The sequence below is a fragment of the Lissotriton helveticus genome, chromosome 11, assembly GCF_964261635.1.
Source record: "Lissotriton helveticus chromosome 11, aLisHel1.1, whole genome shotgun sequence".
Taxonomy (NCBI): domain Eukaryota; kingdom Metazoa; phylum Chordata; class Amphibia; order Caudata; family Salamandridae; genus Lissotriton; species Lissotriton helveticus.
In genome coordinates this window covers 222,731,328-222,759,146 of record NC_136072.1, presented here as the reverse complement: position 1 = coordinate 222,759,146, position 27,819 = coordinate 222,731,328, and the positions used below count along the sequence as shown (strand labels likewise).

General features: G+C 43.6%; 1 protein-coding gene across 6 annotated transcripts in view; it reads right to left on the bottom strand.

Annotated features, from left to right (window-relative positions):
• PLCH1 (phospholipase C eta 1) overlaps positions 1 to 27,819 on the bottom strand; it is a 942,696-nt gene that overhangs the window by 156,778 nt on the left and 758,099 nt on the right. For all 6 annotated transcript variants that reach the window (XM_078667769.1, XM_078667764.1, XM_078667766.1 and 3 more), the window contains exon 12: positions 13,559 to 13,720. In XM_078667769.1, coding sequence (XP_078523895.1) covers positions 13,559 to 13,720 — 162 coding nt within the window. The remainder of the gene's footprint in view (positions 1 to 13,558; positions 13,721 to 27,819) is intronic.

The window sequence follows — 27,819 nt, the reverse complement described above, 5'->3', positions numbered from 1 at the left end:
ACTGAAAGAACCTCATTATTGATTGCTCAGTTTGTGTGTGTGGTGTTGTGGATGGGTGAGTGGTTGAATGCATGAATGAATCCATGGGAGGATGAAAAGATAGATACATGAGAACAGGGATGAGTGCATGTATAATGAGCAATTGCGCGATAGAGAATTGGATCAGTGACCACGTGGGTAGAAGCACTTTCTCCTATAAACAAGACATATTAGTTTTGCAAAGCCAAGACACATTGGCTGACATTGTGGGACCATTCACATAGTGTGTAGTGTAATGTATTAACAGCACAGCAGTCATTCACAAAGTTGTAGTTGATACAGCACACAGCGTGTTACTCGGATGTGGTTCTACAACCTGCCTCTTAATTGACATTTGCTAAAGATGTGGAGAAGTGTGGCTCACTGGTTAGAGGAGGCAGACCCTGATGCAGAGGTCAGACCCGGGACCAGGGTTCAATTCCCGACGCGGCAGGGTCTTGAGCTCAAAATGTCCACGGACTCGATAATTCTCGCGTCTGTGCCTACTCGAATCATGGGTTCACACTCTGCAACTCTGGGCAATAGCTTGCTCAATCTCCACTACGGCCCCACTACGATGGGATGCCTGGTCTTCACCTTGGGGATGCCCAGTAGGGGTTATCTCGCAAGGAAAGCCAGGACGGGTTCCCAAAGCAAGCGCTAAGAGACCTGTCAGTGATTTGGCGCTATATAAATCGAAATTAACATAACATAACATACTTTACAAGACGTTCCACCTCATAAAAAACTCTAGTTAGGCTTGAAATTGACTGGTTATATCACCCCTTTTCAGGTCTCGCCTAGGCAGCGCTTGTGATGCATCTTCGAGACATGCTGTATTCAGAATATGGACATGAAGCTCCGCCTATGTTCCGCCCATAGATGTTATTGGGTCCTTGCAGTGTATTTCAGAATCTTTTTTAGTTCATTGGTTTATTTTTGTTAAAAGTCCATCCTTCTTCCTGTTTAGTACCTTCCTTTCTTCTATTGCTACCTCCCTTGAAGACAGCCCCTGTTGTGGGTACCTTACTCGTCAGGGTTATTTAGAGACCTTTGACTGCAGCACTCCTTTCTTTTTGTGGCACGCCTCTGCTCCTTAATTGTTCTATTAACTTTGGTTCTGACAGCTTCATTTGCCTTGCCCCACGCCTCCCACAACAGTGACTGACGACCTCTCGTAGGTTGCTATTCTGTTTACTTCCCTTAGGTCAGTGGCAGCGCTGTTTTTTATTTTTACAATTTAAAAACAAAGTCTTTCATTGAAAGCGTACCATGCCGCACTTTCACTTAAACAATAGCGGGCATGCCTTTGTTTATGTGCTGCTTGCCATATAAATATTGTAAAAGATACAAGTCACTTCACGGATGCCATGCGCGTAACATTTTATACGTGCACGGCCACCGTTTTCATATTTCCAACATGGGCACCGTGGTTTGTTTGTGCATGGCCCCCACTTATATATTGAAAAATAAATAATACTTTTAAGTTGTTGCAGTTTCTGCTGCTGCTTTCGCTTTTCTTGGCCAGGAGGTTTACCCTCCTTGTACTTTGCCCTGCATCTACTTCGTTGGAGCCACCCCGTGCCCCTGTCTCCTCTGGGATTTCACTTATTTGACACAGTAACCTGTCTCAGACCTGATCAGATGGGGGCTATTGGGTGAGGAAATGTAGATGGGCTATCCCAAGCCCTTTGGTGACATTACTCGTCCACATAAAGGAGTGCGAAATAGATATTGATATGTCAGCACTCCCGACAGGAAGCATGATGTTATGTTATGTTAAAGGGTATTTACACCAACAGATCTCTTGGTGCTGGGATAGGAGGCCACCAGTGACCAAGTCTGTGTCTATCTACATGCTTAGGTGAACAGCCATGTTTCGGCTTTTTACTGAAACACATGTAGTCTGTTTCTTTTCTGATGGTAATGGGCAATGAATTCCAAAATTGGGGTCCTTGTATGGAACAAAATGTGACCCCTCCTGTCCGTTTACATTTGAAAATGATAGCCTGCAAAACAGATTGAGCTTTCCAGTCAAGGCTAGTTGCTTGACCAATCCATTGTTATTGTGGAGATTTTCCTCGGGGCCTCTTCCTCCTTCTGAGCGGTGAAGTCCGCGCCGCTTCCTTCGCGTCTCCCCAATGCTCTCTCTCTTCAGCGCCCAGGCCGCGCGGTGATGGCGGTAAGGTTTCTTCTCCTTCTGGGCCCCGAGCCGCGCGGTGATTTCACGGCGGCGATTATGCGGGGTAGGCACTAGCTTTTAAATTATTCACGAAGCGGGGGTAATTGATCGCGCAACACGCGGGGTAGGCACCCGCTCGTATCTAGGTGGGCAGTAGGGTGCAAACACGTGGAGTAGGCACCCGCAGCGCTTTCCAACAAAATAGCTCCTCTGGGCCACACAGCGCTTAGGTGAAGCAGCGCTTCGGGGGCATAAATAGCTCCTAGAGCCTCAGCGATTGAAGGCACAACGCTCACTGAGGTACAGCACTTCCAGTACACAGTGCTTTGGGAATTGCCCAGTTCCTTTAACACAGCGCTTGGTGGGCACAGAAGCAGCTTCTTCCAGCTGAGCAGCGCTTAGGAATGACTTCAGTTCAGACAGTAGCACCTCCAGCCGGGTAGCGATTCACAGAGCAACAGCGTCTTCACAGCACAGCGCTTTAGGGTTCTAGTGCTTGGGGGGCAGGCAGTCCCAATAGCAAGCCCCAGGGTAACGCTTCTCACGTCCTGGTGGCGGGGGGTCCAGTCCAGCCCCAATATGGCGCTCTCCTCTACTTCAGGGACTTTTAGGCGCCGCGCTTGTGTGGCGCAAGGTCCCAGTAGACTCGGGGACCTAGGCTGGCACTCCTTCCTCAGGGGCCAGGGCACAGAGCAGCAGGCACTACTGTGCCAGGTCAGCAGTTAGTGGGAACTCATCAAGACAGGGCGGTAGGCTTTCACCATCCTCCACTGTAGCATGGCCCTCCTCCTACACAGCAGCCTCAATTCCTGCAGTGGGGCTTCCACTAGCCCTGGGGACAGCAGAGGGGTTCTAGTAAGGTGCAGGGTCCAGCACACAGGCCCAAGTGGCGGTATCCCCTGGCAGCAGGTCCCCTCACGTTCACGTCCCTGCTCTGTCTCAGCACATGGTGGCACAGCCCCCTTATTTATATGCCCCTCACCCCACCTTCCAGGCAGTGCCAGAGCCTTCTAGAATTCTCAGGGGAACTAGTTCTAACTGGCTCAGGGGGAGGAGTAGAGCACCCTGGGTGCCAGGCTTTCCCTCCAAAAGCTGGGATGGCTGGGTACCGAACAACTAGACCGCTAACCTACAGCAGTCAGGTGGCACAACACATAGCCATGGCATCCATTTTAAAAATTAGCAGTTCACCAGGGTACATTTTCTTGATGGGGGATTGACAAGTGCTCACACCATTGCATTGCATTTAACATGGCGTCTCACACCACACATGGCCTATACAGTTTTCCTACCATGGGGGAGACATCCTACAATAGGGGGGTGAAAAGCAAAAAAAATGGAGGAAAAGGGGCTAAGTCCAACAGCTAGGATAAAAAGGCTTTTTTTATCGGTCATCTAGCACGCTGTGGCCCTTTAAAACGGCTTCCGTTCTTTTGAATGAGCCTAATTAATTGTTTCCTAATGAGGATGATGACCCAGCATGGGATGTTTGTAGCAGGAGCAATGTACCCGGTAATTGGTGCTCGACTAGTCATGGTAAGACGAGTGCGTCCCCACCCTGTAGGGAGCCTGTGCATGTGTGCACCTCTCTACCTCTTAAGCCAGGTAGATACAATATTACCTGCTCATTGTTGAGTCAGTCCACAAAGCCTCTCAGAATGGGAAAAGACTGGTAGATTCCCCTTTTTTTGGCGCTCGTTTTGTGATTTTGCAATCTAAGCTCATTAGATTTGGGTGATTCATGTATAGAGGGATTCAGCTGTGTAAGTAGGCGCTCTGATGTCTTGTGTGCCTCTCTACTGCAGGAGTCCTGAAAGGAGATTCACCTGGGTGTATATAGCCTATTTTGTGAAGTTACATGCATAAAACTCAGCATCTTAATATTTTCGAATGCGAAAGCCACTGGTGTCGAGAAGGGACGGTGTGCCACTTTGCGAGAACTGTCAGCAAGATGTGGGAACATTTGCACCAAAGTTAACACTTAGATACATGTGTCGAACAATTTAACGTGTGTTTTTGCATTTTGGAGCATCTGTGTCTGTGACGTGGCATGTGAATGGTTAAGCTTTGCGGGGCAATGTGAATTGTTCATTCCTTGCCGGGCAATGTGAAATCTGCAACCCTGCAGGGACTTGCACAACATACAGTTAGAGTGTTCCCGGGGGTAATGTAAAACAGAAAAGAGTAAATTGTAGTTTTAGTACTCTTAAATAAAAAGAGAGAAATTTGTCCCCTGGCAAGCTAAATCAAATTTAAAACTGCATAATTGACATGGACAGAATTAAATACGTAGAGTGATGTCTGTCCCGAGCACATGTGTAGTGGCTCCTTAACAAATCTCATTGTTATTCTAGATTTCCTTTAGGCCACCATTAGTAATCAAGTGCTAGGTAAGTCTGAACAAACTTTGAAACGTACTACTACTCAGTGTGATAGGTTTCCCATAATTGCCCATGTCCCTGGCGTTACTTGCTCCAGGTGGCGACAGTAAACAAGCATTTACAATGCAATAGGTCTTGCATTACTGAACTTTTTAGCTATTTGCGTTGCAAATTATGTTTGTTCGTTTTTTTTTGTTAAAAAATATCCCAGCAGAAGTATAAGTAATAAAATAAAATCCACGAAGCAAGAAAAGGGCGCAGTATCACAGGGTGTTACTAGGTGTCCCTGTGAAGTAGTAAAGGGATGTCTATTAGCTACATAATGTACTGCACTCTTACTTATGCAGCTGCTGGGATATTGTTTAATAAAAATAAATATTTTTTTCAATGACAAAAGCTAAAACTTTCCGTAATGCGAGAACTATTGCATTGCAAATGCTTGTTTCATTCTATTGTCTGTATTTACAGGTTTGTAGAACACCCATAGCATGTATAGGAGGTTCTGGGGATTGGTTTGTTTCTGTAACTGATCTAACAAACAGTAATTCAAAATAATGGCTCAAGGCCCAGAGAGCCATTCAAAATTACAATGCAGCTGTTGTGAATATCATTCAAGTTCAGAGGTTACTGAAAGTGAGAAATTAAGATATCAAGGTAATTCAGCGGTTCATTAAAAAGAGGTCTAAGGATGCACATACGATTAAGTGAGAATTTGTTCAAACGCATGCTTTCACTTCATTCTACAAGAACATTTTTAAATGGTGTGCATGACTTCAAAATCATCAGAGAAGTCCCAACAACCATTAGGAGAATCTTAGGGACTATAGAAGTTCACCTCAATGCCAACCAATAATAAACAAGCATTGGCAAAAGCCACGCAATCTGGCCCTGACTTGCTTTTTTCTAAATCTGTAATTCTAGTGTGTGTTCACTCTGCAGGTTTTGCTGAGGAGTACACCTGGAGGACAAAGCACATTTCCCATGGTAATGATATAATACATCAGAGCTGTAAAATATTCTCTCCACGGCAGTTAAAGGAATAAATGATTTCATGTAAACAGTACTGATCTAATTAGCTGAGAATAAAAACAATCCAGAGGAAGAGTTGGTCGCTTTACTTTTTTACTGTGCTTGACAAATGATACACAAAAGTTGCTCTTGAAGTCCGAGATTTAACATTCCGGGTACCATTCACTATAAAAACGGACATTTGAGTTCTCAATAAACATCAATACTGGGGTGAATCGAACGAGGAACACATACCAGGCCCATTTGGAACCACTGAGTTTAAAAAAAAATTCCTCGGACAAACCAGTAAAAGTGAAGGGGACAGTCTCTTTGCAATAAATGCCTGGATAGAGATCGACAGAGCGTATTTAATCCGTCTAAATAGCTGAAAGAAATCATGGAAGAAAGAACTACTAAGATTGGGTGAAATAACTATTCTGAAGAAGAAAGTTAAAATACAAAGAAATTAAAATGCACCCTTAAATTCAAATGCATCATGGGCCAAGTCAGTAAGAATAAGGAAGGGTTTTATCCAAGAGCCACTTTTAGCAGTGGAACGTAGGAACGTAGAGAGCAGCATCTTTCTCACATCCAAGAGAGGTCCAGATCAGTGGCGTAATGAAAAGTTAAGGGGCCCCCCCTGCAATGTACACTAAGGGCTCCCTGCTCTGGATTTTATCCGGAGTGCTCAGACCTGATTACTGTGCTGAGGCGGCCCCCTGCAACTGGCCCCCCCCCCCCGCACCGCGGGGGATGCCGTTGCCTGTATTACGCCCCTGGTCCAGATCCAAAGCCAGCACGTTAATCAGAACTGTTCAAAAGAATACCTAGGTACTCCCTTCAGAGTATAAATATTTCGCCAAGTGCAGCCGGTACAGTTAAGAGCGGTGGGGCAGGGCAGGGCCTGGCGGAGTGGACAGACGATGGGATAGGGATAATGAAATAAATAAAACCACTTACTTTGCGCTCTCAACATCGCCGAGAGCAAGGTAAGTGTTTTTTGTTTATTCATTTTATTTTACCTATGCGGTCATCTGTCAGCTTCCCCCATTCTGCCCCTGCCCCATTAAATATATGGTAGGGGAATGGGGTTCCTAGGTCCATTAAATGGCCTCCCCTTATATAAATAACTCAGTGAACCTAGCCGGGGCCCAGTTAAAAAAAATATTTTGGGTAAGTCCATTGGAATCCGCCAACACTCAAAGCTTAGGGGATTAGGGAATTCTTACCCTGCCCCTATATCTTTTTTTCAGCACGGATGGCTGAGCCCAGAGTACTAAAATAGCACCTAAATATCTTTGCTGATGTGAGACAGCCAATCATATTTTATCCTCAGGTCTATCATTCCTGTGGCTCTCCCGCACCTGATATATCTATAAGTTTTGCAACTTAGTTTCTCAATAACTACTAAACAGATTTACAGTTTTAGATCTGGCACCCTTGGCATGGTTTCCCCCGACTTTTTCCTTCTCACCTCTTGTGTTTGCTGGCTTTACGAATCTGGGCAATTTGCCACTACTGCCCAGTGCTAAAGTGCATGCTCTTTTTACTTAAAATATGGTAACATTGGTTTTTCCACAATTGGCATATTTGATTTACTTATATAAGTCCCTAGTTAAGTGCGCTACATGTACCCAGGGCCAAGAAATCAAATGCTACTAGTGGGCTTGCAGCACAGATTGTGTCACTCACCTAAGTAGTACTTTAAACAGGTCTCAGGCCTACATTGTACAGCCTGTTTGTGCAGTTTTAAACTGCCATGTCGACATGGCAAGTTAAATTTAAATTATCCGCCAGGCCCAAACATTCCTTTTTATTACTTACAGGTCACCTATAATGTAGGCCCTGAACACCCCATGGGCAGGGTGCAGTGTATTCAAAAAGTAGGTTATGTACTTTTAAATTTAGCATGTCCTAGTAGTGAAATACTTTTATATTCCTTTATAACTACTGCAGGGTCCATCTGTCCCAAAGGTTAACATTGAGATTGCCGATTACATTTTATAAGTGTGATTTCCAATTGGAACGGGATGGGACCCCCAAATTTAGGGCCTCATTAGGATGGCGGACGGACCTGCGTCCGTCCGCCACCCCGTGGAAGAGGGACCGTCCGCATGGGCAGCGGCGGTCCCTCCATGCAAATTAGGATGTGACCGCCACCCTGGCGGTCACATCCTGGATCTTTAACCTTGCGGCGGGTGCTGCTTGAAGCAGCACCCGCCGCAAGGTTAAAAAAGCATGTTTCACAATTACATGCACAAAGCGGCAGGCACCATGCGGTGCCTGCCGCTTTGTGCATGCAAATGCAGGGGGGTACCATAGGTACCCCCCATGTGCACCCCACCCCCCCCTTTACCCTGGGGGCCCGCCCCCAGAAGCAAAGGTCCACATGCTTTTTCACGGCGGAAAAACCGCCGCGGAAAAGCATGTTTACTCATGCTTCCTAATTTGGCGGACGGTATCTTGCAGACACCGCCACCAAATGGCCTGGCAAACCCCGTGGATCAGCAGCGGACGGACCTGCCGTCCGCCGCTGGTAACACCACATTCCCACCGCCATCCTAATCTGGCGGTGGGTGTTTGATGTGGCCGCTGCGGTGAATCCGCATCCTCCGGGCCGGCGGTGGCTTCCGCCGGCCGGAGGATGCGGATTCACCGCCATCCTAATGAGGCCCTCTGTGTCTCTGAACTCACAAGAAAATGCCACTTATAGAAAGTTGGCATTTTCTTACTTGAACTATTTGGTGCCTTCTGCCTTTCTCTGGAATACACGTCTGGGGTGGATGACAGCTTGCTTCCTGCATTCCCTCTAGACAGACGCACAAAAAAGGTGTGACTAAGTAGACATCTGCACGTTGATGGGTCATCCTGAGCAGGATGGGAGGGAGGAGCTAACACTTTGCACCTGAAATGGCTGTTTCCTGTCTCTACACAAAGGATTGCATACCCTTCTGGAGTGTGACTGGGGCCAGGTCAGAAAAGGCAGGGTATTGTGCACTTCAAAGCATCTCTTCGTGGTCTCCCCGCATAAAAGGCTCAACTCAGTATAAGTACTGGGCTTCTGACAATACCAACTCAGAACACTTCTGGAACTGAGGACGTTCTACCAGGAAGAAGGACTGCTGTACTGCCAGAAAGGACTGCCACTTTGCTGAACTGCTTTGCTGTATTGGCCTGCTGCTTCTTGCCTAGAAGTGAGAAATACTGGACCTACATCTTTACCTTCCACAACCTAAGCAGGCTCCAAGAGCTTGTTGGCTTGCCTCTTGTTGCTGAAGTTTCAAGGGTTTCAAAGTGAAGGAAAGCGCCCTCTTTGGATAGTCACCCCCCCCCCCACCCATTGTTTGCTCTAGAGGCCATGGTTGTAGAACTGAAAGTGTACTGGGATCTCTCTCCTAACCAGGCCCCAGTGCTCTTTCCCTTGAATTGGTACACCCAATTGGCAAGATGTGTTAACCCCATTATAAGACCCTTCTATATGGTACCAGGGTGCCCAGGGTAAGGGAGTTAAAGGGGTTACTAGGGCTGAAGTACTATCTGTGTCACCCTGAGTGACCCAAGTAAACGTAAAGTCAGTAGAACTGCTACCGCACCCTGCACAAATATTTTCTCTGCCCGAGTGAGGCTCTGCACACACCATGTGTGACAGAGACACCTCACTGCCTTAAGGTATGTAGGCCATCCCTAAGGTAGGCCTACTAAAGCCCAGGAGGCAAGGTGCATTATTTTACAGACATATATACCTCTACAGTAACCTTGCCATTCAAGTTTACTGTACGTAAACGGCAGTCCATAGGTTAACGTGGACTGGCTACCGGAAAAAACAGATGGCCAGCTCCATGATGGTACCATCGAATTTAGTCGTGTTTGGTAACAAACACAGTGCTTTTTCATTTACCCCGAACAGGATTCTCGTGTGCAGGGTGAGCTGGCATGTACCAAGGGGTCATCCTTAGAGGTTGCTCACTGAGCAACAAGTTACCTTGTGCTTTGGCAGGCTTTCTGAGCCATTTGCCACCAAGACAGAGGCTGACCTCCTGCTGGTGTGCGCTATCACTCCAGTGGACGTGAGACAAAAGACCTGGGCAGGAGGGGGCTCACACCTCCACCCTCCCAGGATGGCTTGTGAATGGCCCATCAGTGCGGTGATTCTCAAAGGCTTCACCGCCTCGGATATGTAAGTGACTTGCCTACTAGAGGAGACAAAAGTCACCCATTGCCCAGGCACTAGTGTTTGCGAGCAGGCGAGAAATTAGGTATGCAGGAGGCTAACATCCCCCAAAGGCTAGCCACACTTCTAGGGTGGGCTAGTGGGTCTGTACTGTCAAGGATGGCATATTCCATCTTGAAAACTCCTTCAAATAGTGGGTTCTGGGTAGTCTGGTGTCTTTCACCCACCGGATGTTGTCACCTCAGGGGCGGATTAGCCGCAGAACTGGTAGCCTATTGGCTACTAGCCATCAACTCTTCTAAACACATCCTAAATCCAGAATTAAAGGGGAACCCCTGACACCAGAACTCCAGATCTACTCTGAAGAAGAAAAGGACCAAGAGAAGCTGTGTCAGCCCAAAGCAGAACTCCACAAAGAAGAGGTGTAAAGTACTGTACCTGTGGCTGCCCGCCTGCACCAACCAGACCAAGACTGGTCCAGGACCAGCGACTGGTTCCAAAAGGAAGAGAAATCCCTCTGCAAGTCAAAGACTTTGTTATACCACCCTAGGACTAGAGGTACTAGCCCCCTGCATTTGGCAGGCACAAACCGGTCTTCCAAGATACAAGAAGAAATTACCAATGGGCTCCGTCATGGACCAGCCCAAAAGTAACAGGCCAGGTGCCTTCTGGGAAGGGCAGTTCTGAGCCTCAACGAGTCCCAGGCCTCTACAGTGTTCCCAGGACCTCTGGAAGAAGATTGACCCAGCGTGACCTTCGTAAGGAACAAGGCTTATTAGTAGTTTGGCTGACTGCTAACTGCTTCACCCGATGCCCCACACAGAGGGCACCTTTTGCATCGTATCCCCTCTAACTCTGTGGTGCAGTTGTCAAGTTATTGCATCCCAGACAAGGCTTTGTTGACGTGCCTGTTAAAGTCAGCATATGCATTCCCGTTCAGCACCATGGATAGCCAGGCATACGTCTGCACCCGAGCCGCCTGAGCTAGGTAGAGCTGTTCTACCTGGTGATTCCTGGTCCAGGGCCCCTTCAAACTTCACCTCCAAGGAGCTCCCCTGCACTCAACCTACAAGTATCATTTTGTCAACTGTTGTTTATGGCAGCTCCAGCTTGTCCCAGTCAGCACCAAGGACAGCCGGGGAACATCCATGACAACGCGGTCAAAACACCACGCTGCCTTTACCACGCGTCTTTTACAACGCAAGTCGTTACCACGACTTGCGCTGGAGGGCGTTCTAGACTACGGATTAGTAGATTTACTATTCCAACACCTTCCCTACTGTACGTAGGCTGGAGTTGTTATAGTAAATCTTACTATTCCTAAGTCCAGCACCCTACAGCGCAAGTCGTGGTAACGACTTGCGTTGTAAAAGATGCGTTGTGATGTACCGCGATCTAAAAGAACGCGTTGTAACATCATACAACCAGGACAGCCAATTCACCTCTGTCCCCGGACTCCAAGATCAAGGCAAACATTTTCAGACTATCGAGGCTTGGTCTGTGGACCCGCAAGACCTTAACTCCAAATGGGTTCCATTGAATTCATCCCGCAACTGAGCAAGTGTCATCCGAGATTTTCTCCATTGACAGCAATGATAAAGTTTGACAGCTCTGCAAGTATTGATTTTATTATCACTGTAAATTCTATACCTCTGGTTATAAGAACTATACATACTTCATTCTGGTGTCTAATTGATATAAAATAAGCTCTATTTTTATTAATTGATGTCAGATTTTGTTCAAGTTGTGTCAATTACTTATCATCACTGTGGGTACTGTAAAATGCTTAACATATGTTCCTCTAAGTAAGCCTGTCGGCTCTTTGTCACTCTACCATGACTGAGAGAAGAATTACTGATGTGAATCCGAGTTCCACCTCTGGGTATTGTGTAAGTATTACATGGAAAGGCCTCACAGCCATACCACATAATATTACCATTTTCCTACACAAAGATTTCACTTCCATCGTCAAACCGCACCTGTACTTTGCTTGCTTTAAGTCGTGCTCTACCAAATAGTGCCATACCAGTCCCCTTGGAAGTGAGTGGAAAAGTGATGCATCCGCCATAACCTGCGCATTTATGCTGTTGCATTGATGGAACCGACAGCTCATGCTGCGAGATCAGGACTGATGCATCACTGCTGTTGCAGGGACCGGACCTGTACATTTCACTTGGAACCACCGCTCCAGAAACAACACTTCACCGGCACTGCACGGAGAAGAACAAAGCATCAACCTTCCAGCATGGATTAACCAGGCACATTGTCTCCGAAACCACCACAGTCAGAACTGGCGCTTCACTCAAAGGAACCAATGCATCATTACAGTTGCATTGAAAAACCCGGTGCAACACCTCAACTGTGTAGGGATCGTCGCCGCATCTCGTACTGCAGGAAGGATTAAGGTGCTTTTGCTCAGCGGGCCCTACATGGGTCCTGTAGCCAGCATGTGCTCCATCACAGGCAGCCTGACCTCTTAACTTTGTCCTGGTCCAACACAACCAATTAAATCTTTGCACACTATTTGTTTACAATTAACCTTTGAAAATTAATATCTTGACTTCTACATATTGGATTTTTGTTGTTTTGGTCTTGTTTTATTCAAAATGTAATGATCCATTTTTCTAAACTGATGTGAAGTCTTTCTTTAGTGTTTTCAATGTGTTTCTGTGTGTTGCGCGTACAAATTCTTTACACATTGCCTCTTAGTTAAGCCTGACAGCTCTGTGCCAAGCTACCAGAGGCTGAGTACAGGCTAATTTAGAGTGTGTTGCTAACTTACCCTGACTAGGATTGTGCTTCCTGCTTAGAAAGGATGCATATCTCTGCCAACCAGAAACCCAATTTCTAACATACACTATATTACAAAAAGCCCACTTTCTGGGTACAAATCTCGCTTTTGCCAAATTTGGTATAATTCGATTCAGTCATTTTGGCAGAAATGCTGTTCAATGTTCCAAAGAACATTGAATGGGAAAACTTATTTGGGACCCGCTATTTCGCAGCCCCCACTTGATGGACTACCTCAAAACATTCTAAGAAGGAGCTGAGTACGATGAACCTTTTTTGGGAAAGTTTTATCAAATTTATCACTGTGTAATACGATATATGTTACTTTATTTTTTCAATTTTTATGTTAATATTTATACATTTATATGAACAAATCTGTGCTACAGTTTATATATATATTAACCTACCCCAAATGCCAATCTTGTCTGACATTTCCATATCTCAAATGGGGGCATCAGAAATTGTGGAATATTAGAAATTTTGGATAACATGAAGGAACACCTGAATGAGTCTTTCTAAAATCAACATGGTATAAACAGTACCAGCAGGTCCCTTATTGCATGCGGGCGTAGCAAAGCTGCAGTGCGTCATTTTTAAAAATTGAAATGTACGTGTAAGGGTCAATGTTTTCCTTAAGAGCCCACCAGTGGGCCTGCTGAATGTCAGAACTGCCGAATACCAAGGCTGTCAAAGTATTGATTACATCTCATGCTTCTTTTATTCATCTCCCAAGACTTTTTGTCTTTTTATATCACTCCTGCTGCAATGTTTAATCGTCCCTTTATGACTTTTGTCAGCGTTTTCCTGTTTTTATCGTTCTTATTATGTTTCTCTTGTCTGTCTTTCTGTCTTTTGCTCGAAGTCAAACTCTGGTGATGAAAAATTATTTCCACATCCCCAAAATTGAGCGCCCGAGGGTAGTATTCTTGAATATCGAGCAAGGAATATAATTGAGATGGAAATAAACCGTAAGGTTAGAGAAAAATATACATCTAAACAGTGCCTTACCTCTTTCAGATTGACATTTAGACCTTCATGTGTTGCTTTCAATAATGCTCGGACGGTAAAACTATCAGGCTCTTCTTTGTCCCTTATTTGAGATTCTTTTATTAGAGATTCCAGTTTTTTTCGAATAAAGGATTCCACCTGATGTTCTGTTGTTCCATTACTCTGATAAGAGAAACAAATTCATATAAAAATAGTAATTCAAACATGAATACATATCCACTTTAGAACACAAATGGTCTGAGGATATTATCGCTCAGCACATAGTCAGAAACATATGTACTTGCATAGTACCTATATAGCTCCATACCGCACACAGTAAAGTATTTTTTCCCCTTTCAAGAATATGATGTCACACATCTGTTGTAAACAGAAGTTATCTCTGAGCACAGGCAGGAAATCTTTCAGTAACCAGTCTCTGTTGTAATACAACTACAAAATTCAAACATTGATGCTGAGAAAAGTAATTGTGTGATTTACAGAGAGACTTGACATAATATATGCAATCTCAAAGAAACTGTACAAATAAAAGTAATGGCAAGACTTTTGACTTCTTTCCATGAAAACTCAGAATTTGAGCTCTGATGTACTAAACCCCTTTCCCACTTCCGGGTAACTAGGCTTGCTAAACTTGTTTGTGTGATCATATTTTGGGTACTGTGGAGCCTTATGGACATGATAAATCCTTTTTCACAAGTGAAAATACACTTCCTTCTCAGACTCCACACAAATCCGACTATCTACTCAAATTACTTTTCCACAGACCTTGTATCATATTTGCTATATTGGATGGATAATTCCCACCTACTTCTCAAAACAAATCCTGAAAAGTGCGCCAAACTGATCCAATTGCCACTGATTTTCACATTCTTCTCGCAACGCTGCATCTTAAAACAACCTACATGTTTCATCAACCCGCTACACCAAAGAACATCTTCGTGACCCTATTAAGGCTTTCAGGGAATCCTTTTTCATGAACCACTCTTTTTCTCTTTCGTGTAACACTAATCCACCCCTCCATCACCAAAATCCATAAAATTTTGAAAGAAGAACTTAGAGTTTCTTCTCCCCAAACTTCAGTGTTTGCTTCTCTGAATTCAAATCAGCTCTACTCCTGGCATTTACCTATCCATGTTGAAATCCTTCTCTGCAGCTCCTTAATGCTTCAGTTTGCATTTTGTTAATGATATCAATATAAATGGCACTAAGTGTATACATTTTACAGCAATAAGACTCAGCACCAGATGATCCTATCGGGCGACAGTGCACTTTACAAATATACATAACATGAGATGCAGGTTTAATGTAAGAAATTGAGAAATAGAAAACCTGGCAGTACAACATAAGTATATAGCCTTGGGATTATTTCTCTCGTGGAGTCTAACCTGTCCTAGAGCTGATAAAAATTAATAAGAAGTATTTCTATTTAAAAAACTTGTATTGTGAAGAACAAAGCGATTCAGTTCAGAAATATATTATTTTAAGAAAATGAATTATTATTAGCAGGGAGGAATCTTGTTTAAGTAGGCCATGCACAGGGTTATCCAAATAATTTCCCAGTGATTTAGCTTAACTATCTAAGAAATGAGGACACATGTTAAAAAAAGAAAGTAAGACAATGGTATGGACAATAGACTGCTCGCTGTTTTCGGAGATTATACATGATCAAGAACAATTGATATAAACGATGGACCATTCTTCTGAAACACTGCTTTTTGTTAGCTTAAATATTGACTTTATAAAACATGTATCTCCAAATGATGAGATTGGGTAATCGTAAATCACGTTGAGATTTCATAATCTTTTGTCATTATTAAGAGAACAATGACCAGAATAAATATTGATTTTGTAATTAACAAATACATACAAATACATGCAGAGAAATAGAAAAAAAGTCCATCTATTTTGGTGCACTCTGGTCAAAGAAACTTTCCTCAACACATTGGATTTGTTGCATTCTCCAAGGTACGATGTGGTTTTCTGAGCAGCAACTCGGAAAAAGGTTGCACCTTCTTCAGAAAACAAGAATGAATGGAACCCTCTAATAAACATGGTTTCCTTATGCTTTACATTGGACTTGGAGACACCCTAGTCTACAAAGGATCTTAAGTTTCTTCTACTGATGTAAACAGACTGCCTTGCCTCACTAATTGTGCCTCCTCTGCTCTGAAATCTTGAGTTTTTGATCACTGTGTAAAAGAGGTGGGATCCAGCAAATGTAAGGTAATGCCACGATTGGGAGACATAGAGCTTACAGTGAAGCACTACCAAACAGTGCTGCTCTGCTCTATGGCGACCTGGAATCGTCATCAGAAATGGCGGTAGAACTCAGTACCATGGAGTGAGACTGGGTGGGCTGATACAGAAGGAACAGACTATGTTTAACTTACGTAATGCAATTTCAATGGACTTCCTACACATGTAATATGGTGGAACCTTATTTTCCAGGAAAGAGGTAAAAGAGTTAACAAGTAGCTTGAAGTTGCAGTTTCCGTGCTAATTTTCCTCAGATTATTTCTTCTCCGTTTTCATTTGCGCATCAGTCCTTAGATCCACCCTTGCTTGCCTAGGTCTACACTTTCCTGCCCACTGTTCTGGATGACTCGGGAACTTTAACTCTGGTGTCCTTGTTCAATTGGATTCACTGGGCCTTTGGATTATTTTATCTTGCTCTGCATGATCGTTATTGTTTACTCTCTCCTAGTAGTACAATAACTAGGATCATTATATTAAACTTCCTGTAGTTATGGCCATGCCAATGCTCCTGGGAGAATGTAGGATATTTCACTTCTCTAAAAGATTTAGACTCATCACTCCAAATGGTGTTTCCAACTAGGAGCACATTCATACATGTAGAATCGGTTATATGAGGAATATGTTTTATCTGCAAGCTACTGGTATAAAGTATCATGAAAGAAGGCTGGGAAAAAGGGAGTGCACTGTAACTCTGAGCACGGCGTTTAAACATCACTAGTCTGAGAAACTGTGCCTAAATTGTGCCTACGTTAAGGACACTGGAGTTGAATGGGGGAATTCACTGAATCTGAGAAGGAAATTGCAAATGGCATCCAAATGTCACAATCTGCCCCATGACCACCAGGTCATGAGGATGGCAAGAACATTTGACGCTGTTAGTCTTGTTTGTATTCAGGCCTCCATGGCACCCAAAGTATTGAAAATGTAAAATCTCAAATATTGCTTAAAACCAGCTCTGAAGGTAAACATTGTTTAACACGAATACTTTTCCCTGCACGGAATTACAACGCGGTTGTTACAATGACCGCATTATAACAACGCATACCATTACTCTGCAAGTCTGAACAATGACTTGCGGAGGGGGCAGAAGGTGTTGGATTTAAAATCCATCACCTTTCCTACTGTTCCACATACTGGAGCTGGTATAGTAAATTATATTATTCCAACATCCATCGCCCCCCCTAGAGCAAGTCGTTGTTCCGAATTGCGAGGTAGTGGTATGCGTTGTTGCAACGCGGTTGTTGTAACCACCGCTTTGTAATTGCATGCGGGGAAAATGAATTCGGAATAAAGTAGCATATTCGCTCTAGAAACCTGAGAGCACATTCAAAAACTGCGGTGAAAGTGGAATCAGACCACAGCATGATATGGTCACCTTTCAGCACTTCTGGTGCCTCCTGTAACTGCCCTTACCACACTTTTACACTGGATTAAATATAAACATCTTGCAAATGGGGAGGAGGGGGAAGAGGGAGATGCGAGACAGAAAAATACACTGAGATAGTGAGCCACTGACACTGGAACATCAATTCACTGCAGTACTGACAGCAGTTTGCGGTGACATTGTCATTGTCACCGAGAGACTCTAACACTGAGAAAGGTTGCAAGTCCCCACCAACTCACCGTTCAAAGTGTGATCATTCCATACAGAAAACTCTAATCACACAGTCAGGACCATGTAAAAAAAATCAGCCATCAGTTACCTAAGACTATTTCCAGCCATGGGCTTTCATTTATTAAAACAGTGGCAGCACATTTTGAGAGTTCTAATCTAGATCAGTTGCATTGAACCTATTAGACCAATATTCAAGATAACAATGATTTGTGAAAATAAAGCAAAGAGATTGAAAACAGGTGCACTGTAGCCAATAAATAAGGTGGGCAGTAATCAAAAGGAAACAGTCAACACAATAAGAAAATGAATGTTAGAAGAACCCAACCCCTGAAATTTGGAGGTAAATGTATCCTCTGTCAATAGCTGAATCCCAAGAAATTGGAGCACAGGCAACTGATCATAAGCAGGGTTATGAAATGGAAACGAGTTACTTACCGTGGCTGTGTGACCTGAAACGCCGCCCTAATCACCGTTTCCAGCACAGCGCCTAGCGGTACCCGCTTCGCGGGTCCCGCTTCGAGTGTTGTGCGCTGTAGATACTTGGACCTCTCCTGTTTTTTTGCCCTAATCCAACGGAGACTGCTGTGGGTGCGAGAGTGCGTGGGCAGGGCTGCGAGCTGCGGGACTACCTCTCCCAGGAGTCCTGGCCAGACCCAATCGAAATCAGCTGGGCCACTCTCCCTGCCTGCCTGCCACGCCCCCCACCACCGGGATTTAAACTTTGGCACTTCAACGCCTATTGGGATGCCGTACTGACCTGTGGCTGTGTGACCTGAAACGCCGCCCTAATCACCGTTTCCAGCACAGCGCCTAGCGGTACCTGCTTCGCGGGTCCCGCTTCGAGTGTTGTGCGCTGTAGATACTTGGACCTCTCCTGTTGTTTTGCCCTAATCCAACGGAGACTGCTGTGGGTGCGAGAGTGCGTGGGCAGGGCTGCGAGCTGCGGGACTACCTCTCCCAGGAGTCCTGGCCAGACCCAATCGAAATCAGCTGGGCCACTCTCCCTGCCTGCCTGCCACGCCCCCTACCACCAGTTACAATTATATAAATAACTTGTTCCCCCCGGGATAGTGGAGAATCTCCCAAAAATCTCTGTCTAACGTCTGAAGCCATCTTGACAAATGACAGAAGAAGAGTTAGATGGTCTAGGGTAGTCGAAGACCCCTCCATAATTAGCGGTATAGAAAAAGAAGTCTCGGTCACCCTTACACATATGAAAGCTCTGCAATACCCCTCGGGGGGCATTTCTCAGATTAGTGACCTCCACGACCAGTGCTTTTCAAAACTCAAAATTCTTCTAACGCTACCACTAAACCCAAAGAAAGAAAAGGTTTCAGGTCTAAAAAACACATGGTACAACAAGAGCTGTAGGGAAGCACATAGTAGTTTGATCAAGGTAATTAAAACTCGAGTTACTAGCGACATTAAAATAGCCCGGCAATTATATAAAAGAGCCCAATGGGCCGCCAAGAAAGAGTGGGACGAGTACCTTTGGTCCGAGCTCCTCACGGCGTGCCAATCTTCTAATCAAAACAGGTTTTGGGAAACCTTTAAGTGGGGCCTGAATTCTGACTCCAGAATCCCCGCTAATCATGTCCCTCCTGAAGAGTGGGTGGCCTTCTATTCCTCCCAGTTCAGGGCCTTAAACACAGAGCATTATATAGAGCAGACAAAGGTAATATCTCCTCTTCCCAACTCTTGCCCTTCCTTAGTTTTCACCTTTTCCGAGGCAGAGCAAGCTCTTAGTGTGGTACAACCCGGAAAAGCTCCAGGAATGGATGCAATACCGGCAGACCTTTTTCAAATTAATCTACACATTTGGGTTCCCTATATAACTATGCTCATTAATGCTATTGCTAAAGGGGCAAGGATCCCAGTTTCTTGGAAAGGAGCCGAGATCTTACCCATTTTTAAAAAAGGTGATCGATCGGTCCGGGTAATTACCGCCCGATCAGTTTAATCGACACAATCCAAAAAATAACTGCTAGGATGGTTCTTGTAAGAATCCAGGGGTGGATGGAACTGGATAACATTTTATCACCTATGCAAGCCGGATTCAGAACTGGAATTAGTACAATAGATCAGGTCTTTAGACTAACTATGTTGTATTGGAAGGTTGTCCTGTTAGGTGGAGGAGCAATTTATGCTGCCTTTGTGGATCTCAAGTCGGCTTTCAACCTTGTGCCCAGGGAGAAAATGTGGAATGTTTTTAAATCAATGGGCATGCCGCCAGAACTCCTGAACTTGGTAATTAGATTACATGAGGATAATTTTGCCAGGGTGAGATGGGGTAAGCAAGGGCAGGTGACGGAAAGCTTCCCAGTAACTCGTGGCGTCCGTCAGGGTTGTGTGCTGGCCCCTACCCTCTTCCTCTTGTTTATTAATCAAGTAGTTGAGTTCTTTGCTGATACCCCGACAGATGCTACAACCCTGGGAGGAACTAAGTATCCGATGCTAATTTTCGCTGACGATACGCTGCTCCTCTCAAAAACTCCAAAAGGGCTACAGACCGCACTTAACTGATTTGATGAGTTCTGCAGGGCTAACGATTTACAAATTAATATTAGCAAAACTAAATTTATGGTTTTTAGCAATAATCGCCCTATTAAAAGCTCAGTTAGTTTAAATGGTGTCTGCATCGAACAAGTAGAGGTAATGACCTATCTGGGTGTGACATTAGATTATCGCCTAAGCTGGAAACCCCAGATCGAGGCATTACACCTTAAATTTGCACGCCTCACGGGTTGCTTAATTCAGGAGCATAAGAAGTCCCATACCAAACGTATTGCACCAGTACTTAAGATCTACGAAGCTAAAATGAATGCAGCCACTCTGTATGGTGCTGACCTTTGGGGCTTTAAAGATCTAACCCGTCTGGCCAAAGCCCAAAATAAATTCCTGCGGAATCTGATAGGTCTTCCACAATCCACACCTATCAAACCCCTGTTGTTAGACCTGGGCTGTAAGCCCTTTAACGAGTTGGCTCGGTATCGTTTGGTGGCTTATTGGCGAAGGATGGGCTTTTTTGTTAAATTTTTTTTTAATCTTTTGATGTATTTCCTGTCTTTTATGATTTTATTAACGAAATAAAGACTTATGAAACTGAAATGAAAAATTCAAAGGAAGATCCTTAAAAGAAATGAGAACCCTATAGGCACCTTGAAACCTGGGTTGTGTCAGGAGAATAATTAAGATGCTCCAGTACAAGAGGACTGAATTAAAAGCAGGTTGATTGTAGCAACACGGAGCACAGAGGCACCACAAAAATAGGATTGAATGCATCAGTTGAGGAAAAGGGATGTCTCTTATAAAAACAGTAATTGTAGGAATAGAAGCACCAACGTCTTACCAAATCATATTGTAGTGCGTTTATCTAGGTACCTGAATCAATATTCCTATTCTTTGCCCATGTCTGGTTATAAATCAATAATATCCCTACAACGGCATAGAAACCCTTTTCATAATTCAGTCATAGCGCATGCTGTCACATTAAGCAAGCCTATTCCTCCAGCCCCCTAGAAAGCACACCGAGTTCTTAAACAAATCCAAGCCTCCAGCAACCTGGGAAATCCCCGCTGCTTTGTTTTGATTTCGTCCGAGAACTCCTGTAAAGCACTGTAAGAACAACCAGTTCTTAGTGACATCTTTATTGACGTCTTATGTCCAGCCTTACGTCAAACCCAGCACCTTTCAGGTATAAATATACCAACGTTGCCTTAAGCAAACACACGGTGGTGATGAATCTGGAGCAGCTACTACTTCCGAAGAGCCCAGCTGATGCGAGAGCCCACGGACGCTGCCCCTCCCATTTGACGCGCTGAGAAAGACGCTGTCTTTTCTCCTGCCGAGAAATCCAGCCTCCGGCATTTCCAGCCTACCCTTGCGGGTGACTGGGATACCGAGTCCTGAGAGAGAGATACCAGCCCTCCTGCCTTCTAATACCCAGGTACTGAACTGACTAAACCCTTACAGAGAATTCTTGAGTCAGATTCTTGGCAAAACAAACTTAACTTAAACTGCTACTTACTTACTCCCTCCCACGTATTAGGCTTAGGTCAGGTACACCGGGGTAGGCATAGTTAGAAGCACCAGTTGAGTACGATTAGTCAATGTATATATGTACGTATCTATTTTATCCATTTTAAAGTATCATATGGCTAAGAAACCATATCCATGCTTTTACAGTATTATTTCATAATCCTGCTTTTACTGTATGCACTTTACTTAACTATAACTATTGCAATTGTAGCAATTCATTTCTCTTGTATGAGGAAAGAGACTGCTCAATAAATAACACCTTTTATTGAAAACACCCGTCTCTCTTTTTCTCTGCAATCTGGTGAAACTAAGTACGCACCTTTGACTGAGTGAAATAGCTGTCTTTTGTTTTCACACGACTCTAGAGATATACTCTTATTCAGGGAGAGCAAAGTTGTCATGTTTTATGGTTGTCAGAAACTAAATCCCTTCTTGTCTATCTAGGGAGGTTAAACTCCTCCTCGCTTATTCGAGAAAGTTTCTAGTGAACTCTGAGCTAGCTGGCAAACACTTAAGTCTAATATAGTCAGTAGAGACTTAGTTAACCTCAGTCCTACGTCTACACTACTGAAGATATTATTCCAATGCGCAGAGCCTATTGGGACTATAGGAACTACACTACATGGCGCCCAACGTTTGGTAAGGCGATAAATCTAACGCAAGACGTTAGAGTAACTCAGTCGTGCTTTTTCACACAGACCCTTTCGCCCGTAAATACTCCAAAGACGTCTGGAGTGGGTCAAAGGTTAAAATCCGCCGGAACTTAGTAGGAAGAGATTTCTATGTATAGTTTTTGGTTTATTCAACGGTGAAGGATACAGTGTTCCAAAATATTGTGCACCTAATCTTTGTTTCCTTGAAAACTTGATCTGCAACAAAAAACCTTCCTGTCAGTAAAATGTCAGACGGTGAAGGAGATAGTGAGACAGCTAGAATGGCAGCTCGTCTCCTAGAGGAAGATAAGTCTCCTGCAGACTGACCCGGATGCAATACTCATCCCGGTCAACATAAGAAAAACTATAACTCTTAAACTAATAGAAAATGGACTAACATCGAGAGGTGGTACAGTCATATTCGTAATTGAGGCACATGAATATCGGCAGACAGAGGTATTCTATTCATGGATAAACTTTCCAGCAGCAAACGCTGTCACACACAAGTTCCACTATTACAAAATAGAGGAACCACCGGATATCTACACTCCTTTCGAGGAGGTGGAAATCCCATTAAAATACCAAGAGCACCTGCTCTGGTTTAAAGGCGCCCTAAAACATAATAATCACATCACCAGGCTCGGTCCACTAGGTAGACCAGGAGCAACATGGCCGGTTCTAGCCAGCTACACACCACAACCTGACATTAATAAAATGTCTAGCGAAGAACTCTTAGTTAAAATAAAAGAATTAACAAAGGCATATAGAGAGTTGGTTCAATTGGCAACTAAGGATATAACTTTCCTTCAAAAATTGAAAGAAACAGATACAGCAGAACAACCATTTGAACTTGCCAGAATCATAGAAAAATCCTATGAAGAGCTAGGAAGAGATAGTTTGGGTGGGAAACCAGTAAAACCCCAACTAACTGAAAATCCTGAAAAAATATTTATTAAAAATAATTTAAACACTCCAAAAAAGAGCTGGGATGGAAATAAACAATCCACTCCCAAAGAAAAAAGATTCCAGTCCAGAGGAAAGTCTCCTCGGCGGAGAGAAAGATCTCCGGACCAAGGACACAAGTCTCCCCAGAGGGAACCCTCTGAGAAAAGATACAACCTTAGAAATAGGGATAATTTGAAGAAACCTGATAGATATCAAGATATTGATACACGTCCCTCTCGATCTTTTCAGACTTCCTCGCAGAAATCGGAAAGAAGAGGACGGTCAGAACACAGGGAAGAGCACGTCAAGTCCAAAGACAAGGAACCTGCTCATCAAAGTAAAAAATTACAATTTCCAAAAAAGAAGGTAGCCAGTATTAAAATAATCAAACATGCCGAAGATCCTGAGGGCACAGCTGAAAAACGGAGAGTGGGCTCAGACAATGCTAGACAGCGCAGCAGAAGTGAGCATAGCTCGCAAGATCCTGATGAATCATCTGGAGACAGTGGACACGAATGAATACATTCAGGTGGAAACTGCTGACACCAGAGTTAGCAAACCTCATAAAATATACGAAATAACATTACGTATAGAGGGAGATAAGACTAGGAAAATAAGGGGTTTATTTTGGGATAACCTCTCAAAAGGCTTTGACATCCTTTTAGCTGAAAAAGACTGGCCACCGGACTTTGTCAGGGAGTGCCCTCATGGCGAAGAAACGATTATGCCTGCCTTCTCAAATCACATTCCAATTCATAAAAAATATACACTTGCAAGAAAGTGGGCAGTAGCCCAAGCTCCTGCATTATATAAAAACCATGTTGGATGGGATGAGGACTCTCCTCCTCACAAAATCCAGTTAAAAAATCAACCAACTGCACACAGGCAGTATCCAATTAAGCAGGTCAGGGAGATCTTACATCAACTTGAATACCAGGGGGTGATTGAAACATGCACCTCTCAAATGAACAATCCTTTGTTTCCTGTCTCCAAGCCAGATGATTCATATCGTCTAGTTTTGGACTACAGACACCTTAACTCATGTTGCAAAACTTTTGCAGTACAAAACTCACATAGTGCAGCACTAATGAATAACATCGTGCGCAAAAAATACAAAACAACATTAGACATCTCTAATGGATTCTTTTGTCAAAATATAGCACCTGAAAGCAGGTATTTGACCGCTTTCTCAATAATGGGCTCGCAGACAAATTCTGTCGACTCCCATAGGGGTTCAAGAATAGCCCAGGATTATTCTCAGCAAGAGTAACAGAGTTACTATAAATGTATGATGATGAGGCATTATCTTATGTCGATGACTTCTATCTAACAGATGATGACTTGGATACTCACTTGAAAAGAGTGAACACCATAATACTTGGGTTCGCAGCTGAGGGTTACAAATTCAACTTTAAAAAGTCACGAATTGCCCATCTAACTGTCCTGTTTTTAGGATATGAATTATCAAGTGAAGGCAAAAGCCTGGCAGACAATTTCTTAGAGAAATGTGCTGTAATCCAAGCACCCAGAACGCTGAGAAACTTACAATCAATTCTAGGTTTCCTGAATTTCGGAAGAACTTAAATTATGCAGAGAGGGTTAAACCTCTCTATGAACTAATAAAACCAGATTTTAAAACAATCAATTGAACTCAAAAACACACAGAAATGTTGAGATCATTGCAAACATACATGTTAGCTAAAACAAAATTGCAAACACGCGATAACACACGCAACCTTGTAATCCGGGGCATCCCAGGAAGATGCGGATTCACATACCTAACCTCTAATGAGGGGGAAACGGTACCAATAGCATACAAATCACATTTGTACACAAAAGCTGAAATGAAATTTAGCTCAACGCAAAAAATTCTAACTGCGGTTCAGACTGCGGTAGCAAAAGAAAGAGCCCAAGCACAAGGTAAACGAATAATCATCGTTACACCAGTACCAGCTCTAGAAGCGGTAACACAGGCAAGCATTCCAAATGCTAAAGCACTACATCCTAGATGGATCCAATGGGTTAATTCTCTGGCTGCAACAGACGTGGTCTACGAATTTGATCCTAATTTAAAAACACAAGAATTTCTCCAATATGAATTTGAATGTCCTCTGCCGACCGAAATCCTGCCTCTAGAGCACTATGGCTGTATAATATATACAGACGGATCAGCACAGCCCGCAGTTGGGGGTAAACAAGCTTACAGTGCTGCATGAGCGATTGTTAAAGGTCGTTGGCACGAAGGAAAATTTAGACCACTGGTCACTAAAACACAATCTCTAGGAGATTGTACAGCTCAGCGAGCTGAACTACTGGCTTTTAAGATGGCGCTTGAAAATACTGATCGCGAATTCCCCACACTCATAGTGTGCGATTCATATTATTGCGTTCAGTCTTATAATGAATACTTGCAGAATTGGGTTCTAAATGGTTTGAAAGATGCAAAGGGTGGCACAATCAAGCATAAAACACTTTGGGAACAAGTAGTTCTTTTACAAAAGGAACTACAAAAGACTCACGTGATACATACACTGAGTCATCAACGTAATGGCGTTCACGTTGCGGGGAATTCATTGGTTGATGAAGCCGCGAAGGCAGCTGTGCAAACGGCTTCCGTAGCTGCTATCACCCGGTCAAAAACAAAATAGACAGCGACATATTACAAGCTGTCAGTGCTACAGTAAATAATACGATAAAAACACTCTGGAAAGGCTTTCCAGTAAAGTACTCATACATAACTGATGGGAATAACGTTCCATTTGCTCGAATCCCTTGAGTGGGGGATAGGGTAATTCCAAACACGAACAGGAGAAACTTATTAGTGGCAGACGCACATATGGGTGAGGGTCTAAGACACCTTAAGATTAAGGAATCTCTGAAAGAATTACAATCAATATACTGGTGGCCGGGAATGAGCCTACAACATCACAAATTTGCAATAAACTGCCCAGACTGCAACAGAGATCGCAGTGGCGAACTGGCCGGTGTATTGCCATGGCCCTTCGCTTAGAGAGAACAATGCCATCTATATGCAAAAACCCAGAAATAATGCGTTCCATTAATATTATCAAAAAGACTAGTTTCACTTAAAATGTAGACCCCAGCTCTCGGCTGACGTCTGAACTGTTATAAAAGATTTGCGAGTCTATAGCGGCATAGACGCAATTGGCATGCTACATTCTGACCAGGGTCCTGCTTTTAGCTCTCGAGCTTATAAGGAGGCCATGACCAGCATGGGCATTGCATTGCGGGAATCTTATCACTTCCTTCCTGAGGGAAATGGGATGGTGGAAAGAAAAAACCGAGACATAAAGCAATCTATAACGGCAAAGGTATTAGGTTCGGTGGTTGGGTGGGTCAAACATTTAATAAGTGTCCAACGTATTCTTAACAATCTGCCAAGAAATTCTCTAAAAGGTTTCAGTCCGTACGAACTATTGTTCGGGACTAGAATGCATATCCAGGATCTCGATAGTCAGACTTCAGTGGTAGAAAGAAAATGCTTTGATATCAAAGATCATTTGGCTATTTTACAGGACTTAAATGAAACAAGAAAAGACCTGAGCAACATAAAGTTGAAACAACAGCCAACAACCACTGAAGAGAAACCACCTATCCCAGCAAGACCTGTCTGGATTCCAAAGATTGGGGATCTGGTCAGAGAGAAAATCGCGGTGAAGAAGGAATTTGGGCCTTCTTACAGAAAAGCAGTACCTGTCTTAGCTGTCAACGGAACAAGATCAGTTGTACTACCGCCCCTTGCTGGTAAAAAGGAGAACCGAGTTGTATCCATCGACCTGGTTAAACCACAATCATGTGGCCAATAATAAGTAGTAGGCCAAGTGGACTCCCAAGAAAAAGCAGAACACCAAAGTTTGCTACAAATCGAGAGGTTCAAACTGAGAGACTAATCACATTTGATAAACCTACCGTGAATCAACAAGGACTATGCAACAAACCCATGGAACTAATGCCTCTTGAAACCCAAATTACAACAATTCGTCAAGAAACACCTGTCTACAACGATGTAGCCACAGACTATGCTAATAAAACAAAGAAAACTCCGGAAGCAATTCCAATAATTGACAGAACTGCATCAGGCTACTTCATCAATTTCGATGACTTTTCTGAGGATCCGAGTGAACCTGAGGAACCTCAGAAAACAACAAAAACTTTTAAAGATAAGACTAAGGAACTCTTTCATCAACTAAAAGAAATCTATCCGATTTCCCCATGGATTGAATTTTGGGTGGTGCTAGGTGTACTTTTCCTCCTGCTTTGGCTCATCATGGTGCTATGCTTGGGACACTTCATTGAGGGAAAATATGTTACAATGGACACAGCAAGCCAGAATATCAACCTGGTCCTAAAGCCACACAAGTCTTCACACATCGAGAAAAGAGAACTTTCTTCAGTAAACTTCACAGCCAATCCAATACCCAGTGGGGTAGCATGGGATAAAACAGATTATGATATATATATGGCCCGGTCGAGCTCTTGAAGTATCCTCATCAATTTAAGGTTTCATTAGGTGACTTTGTAAAACCGAGTACATTCTCTGATGATTGGGACTTTGAAAGTATTAATGATATGATGTCAGACATAGTTATGTCAGCAAAATTTACAGAACATGATTATTTACAGGGTTCATCAAATTATGAACAGATGCACTGCTACAACCACTATGGTAACCATTATTTGCATAAATCTGCTCAACCTAGAAATGTTTTAAATTATAATCAATGGGAACATTGTGC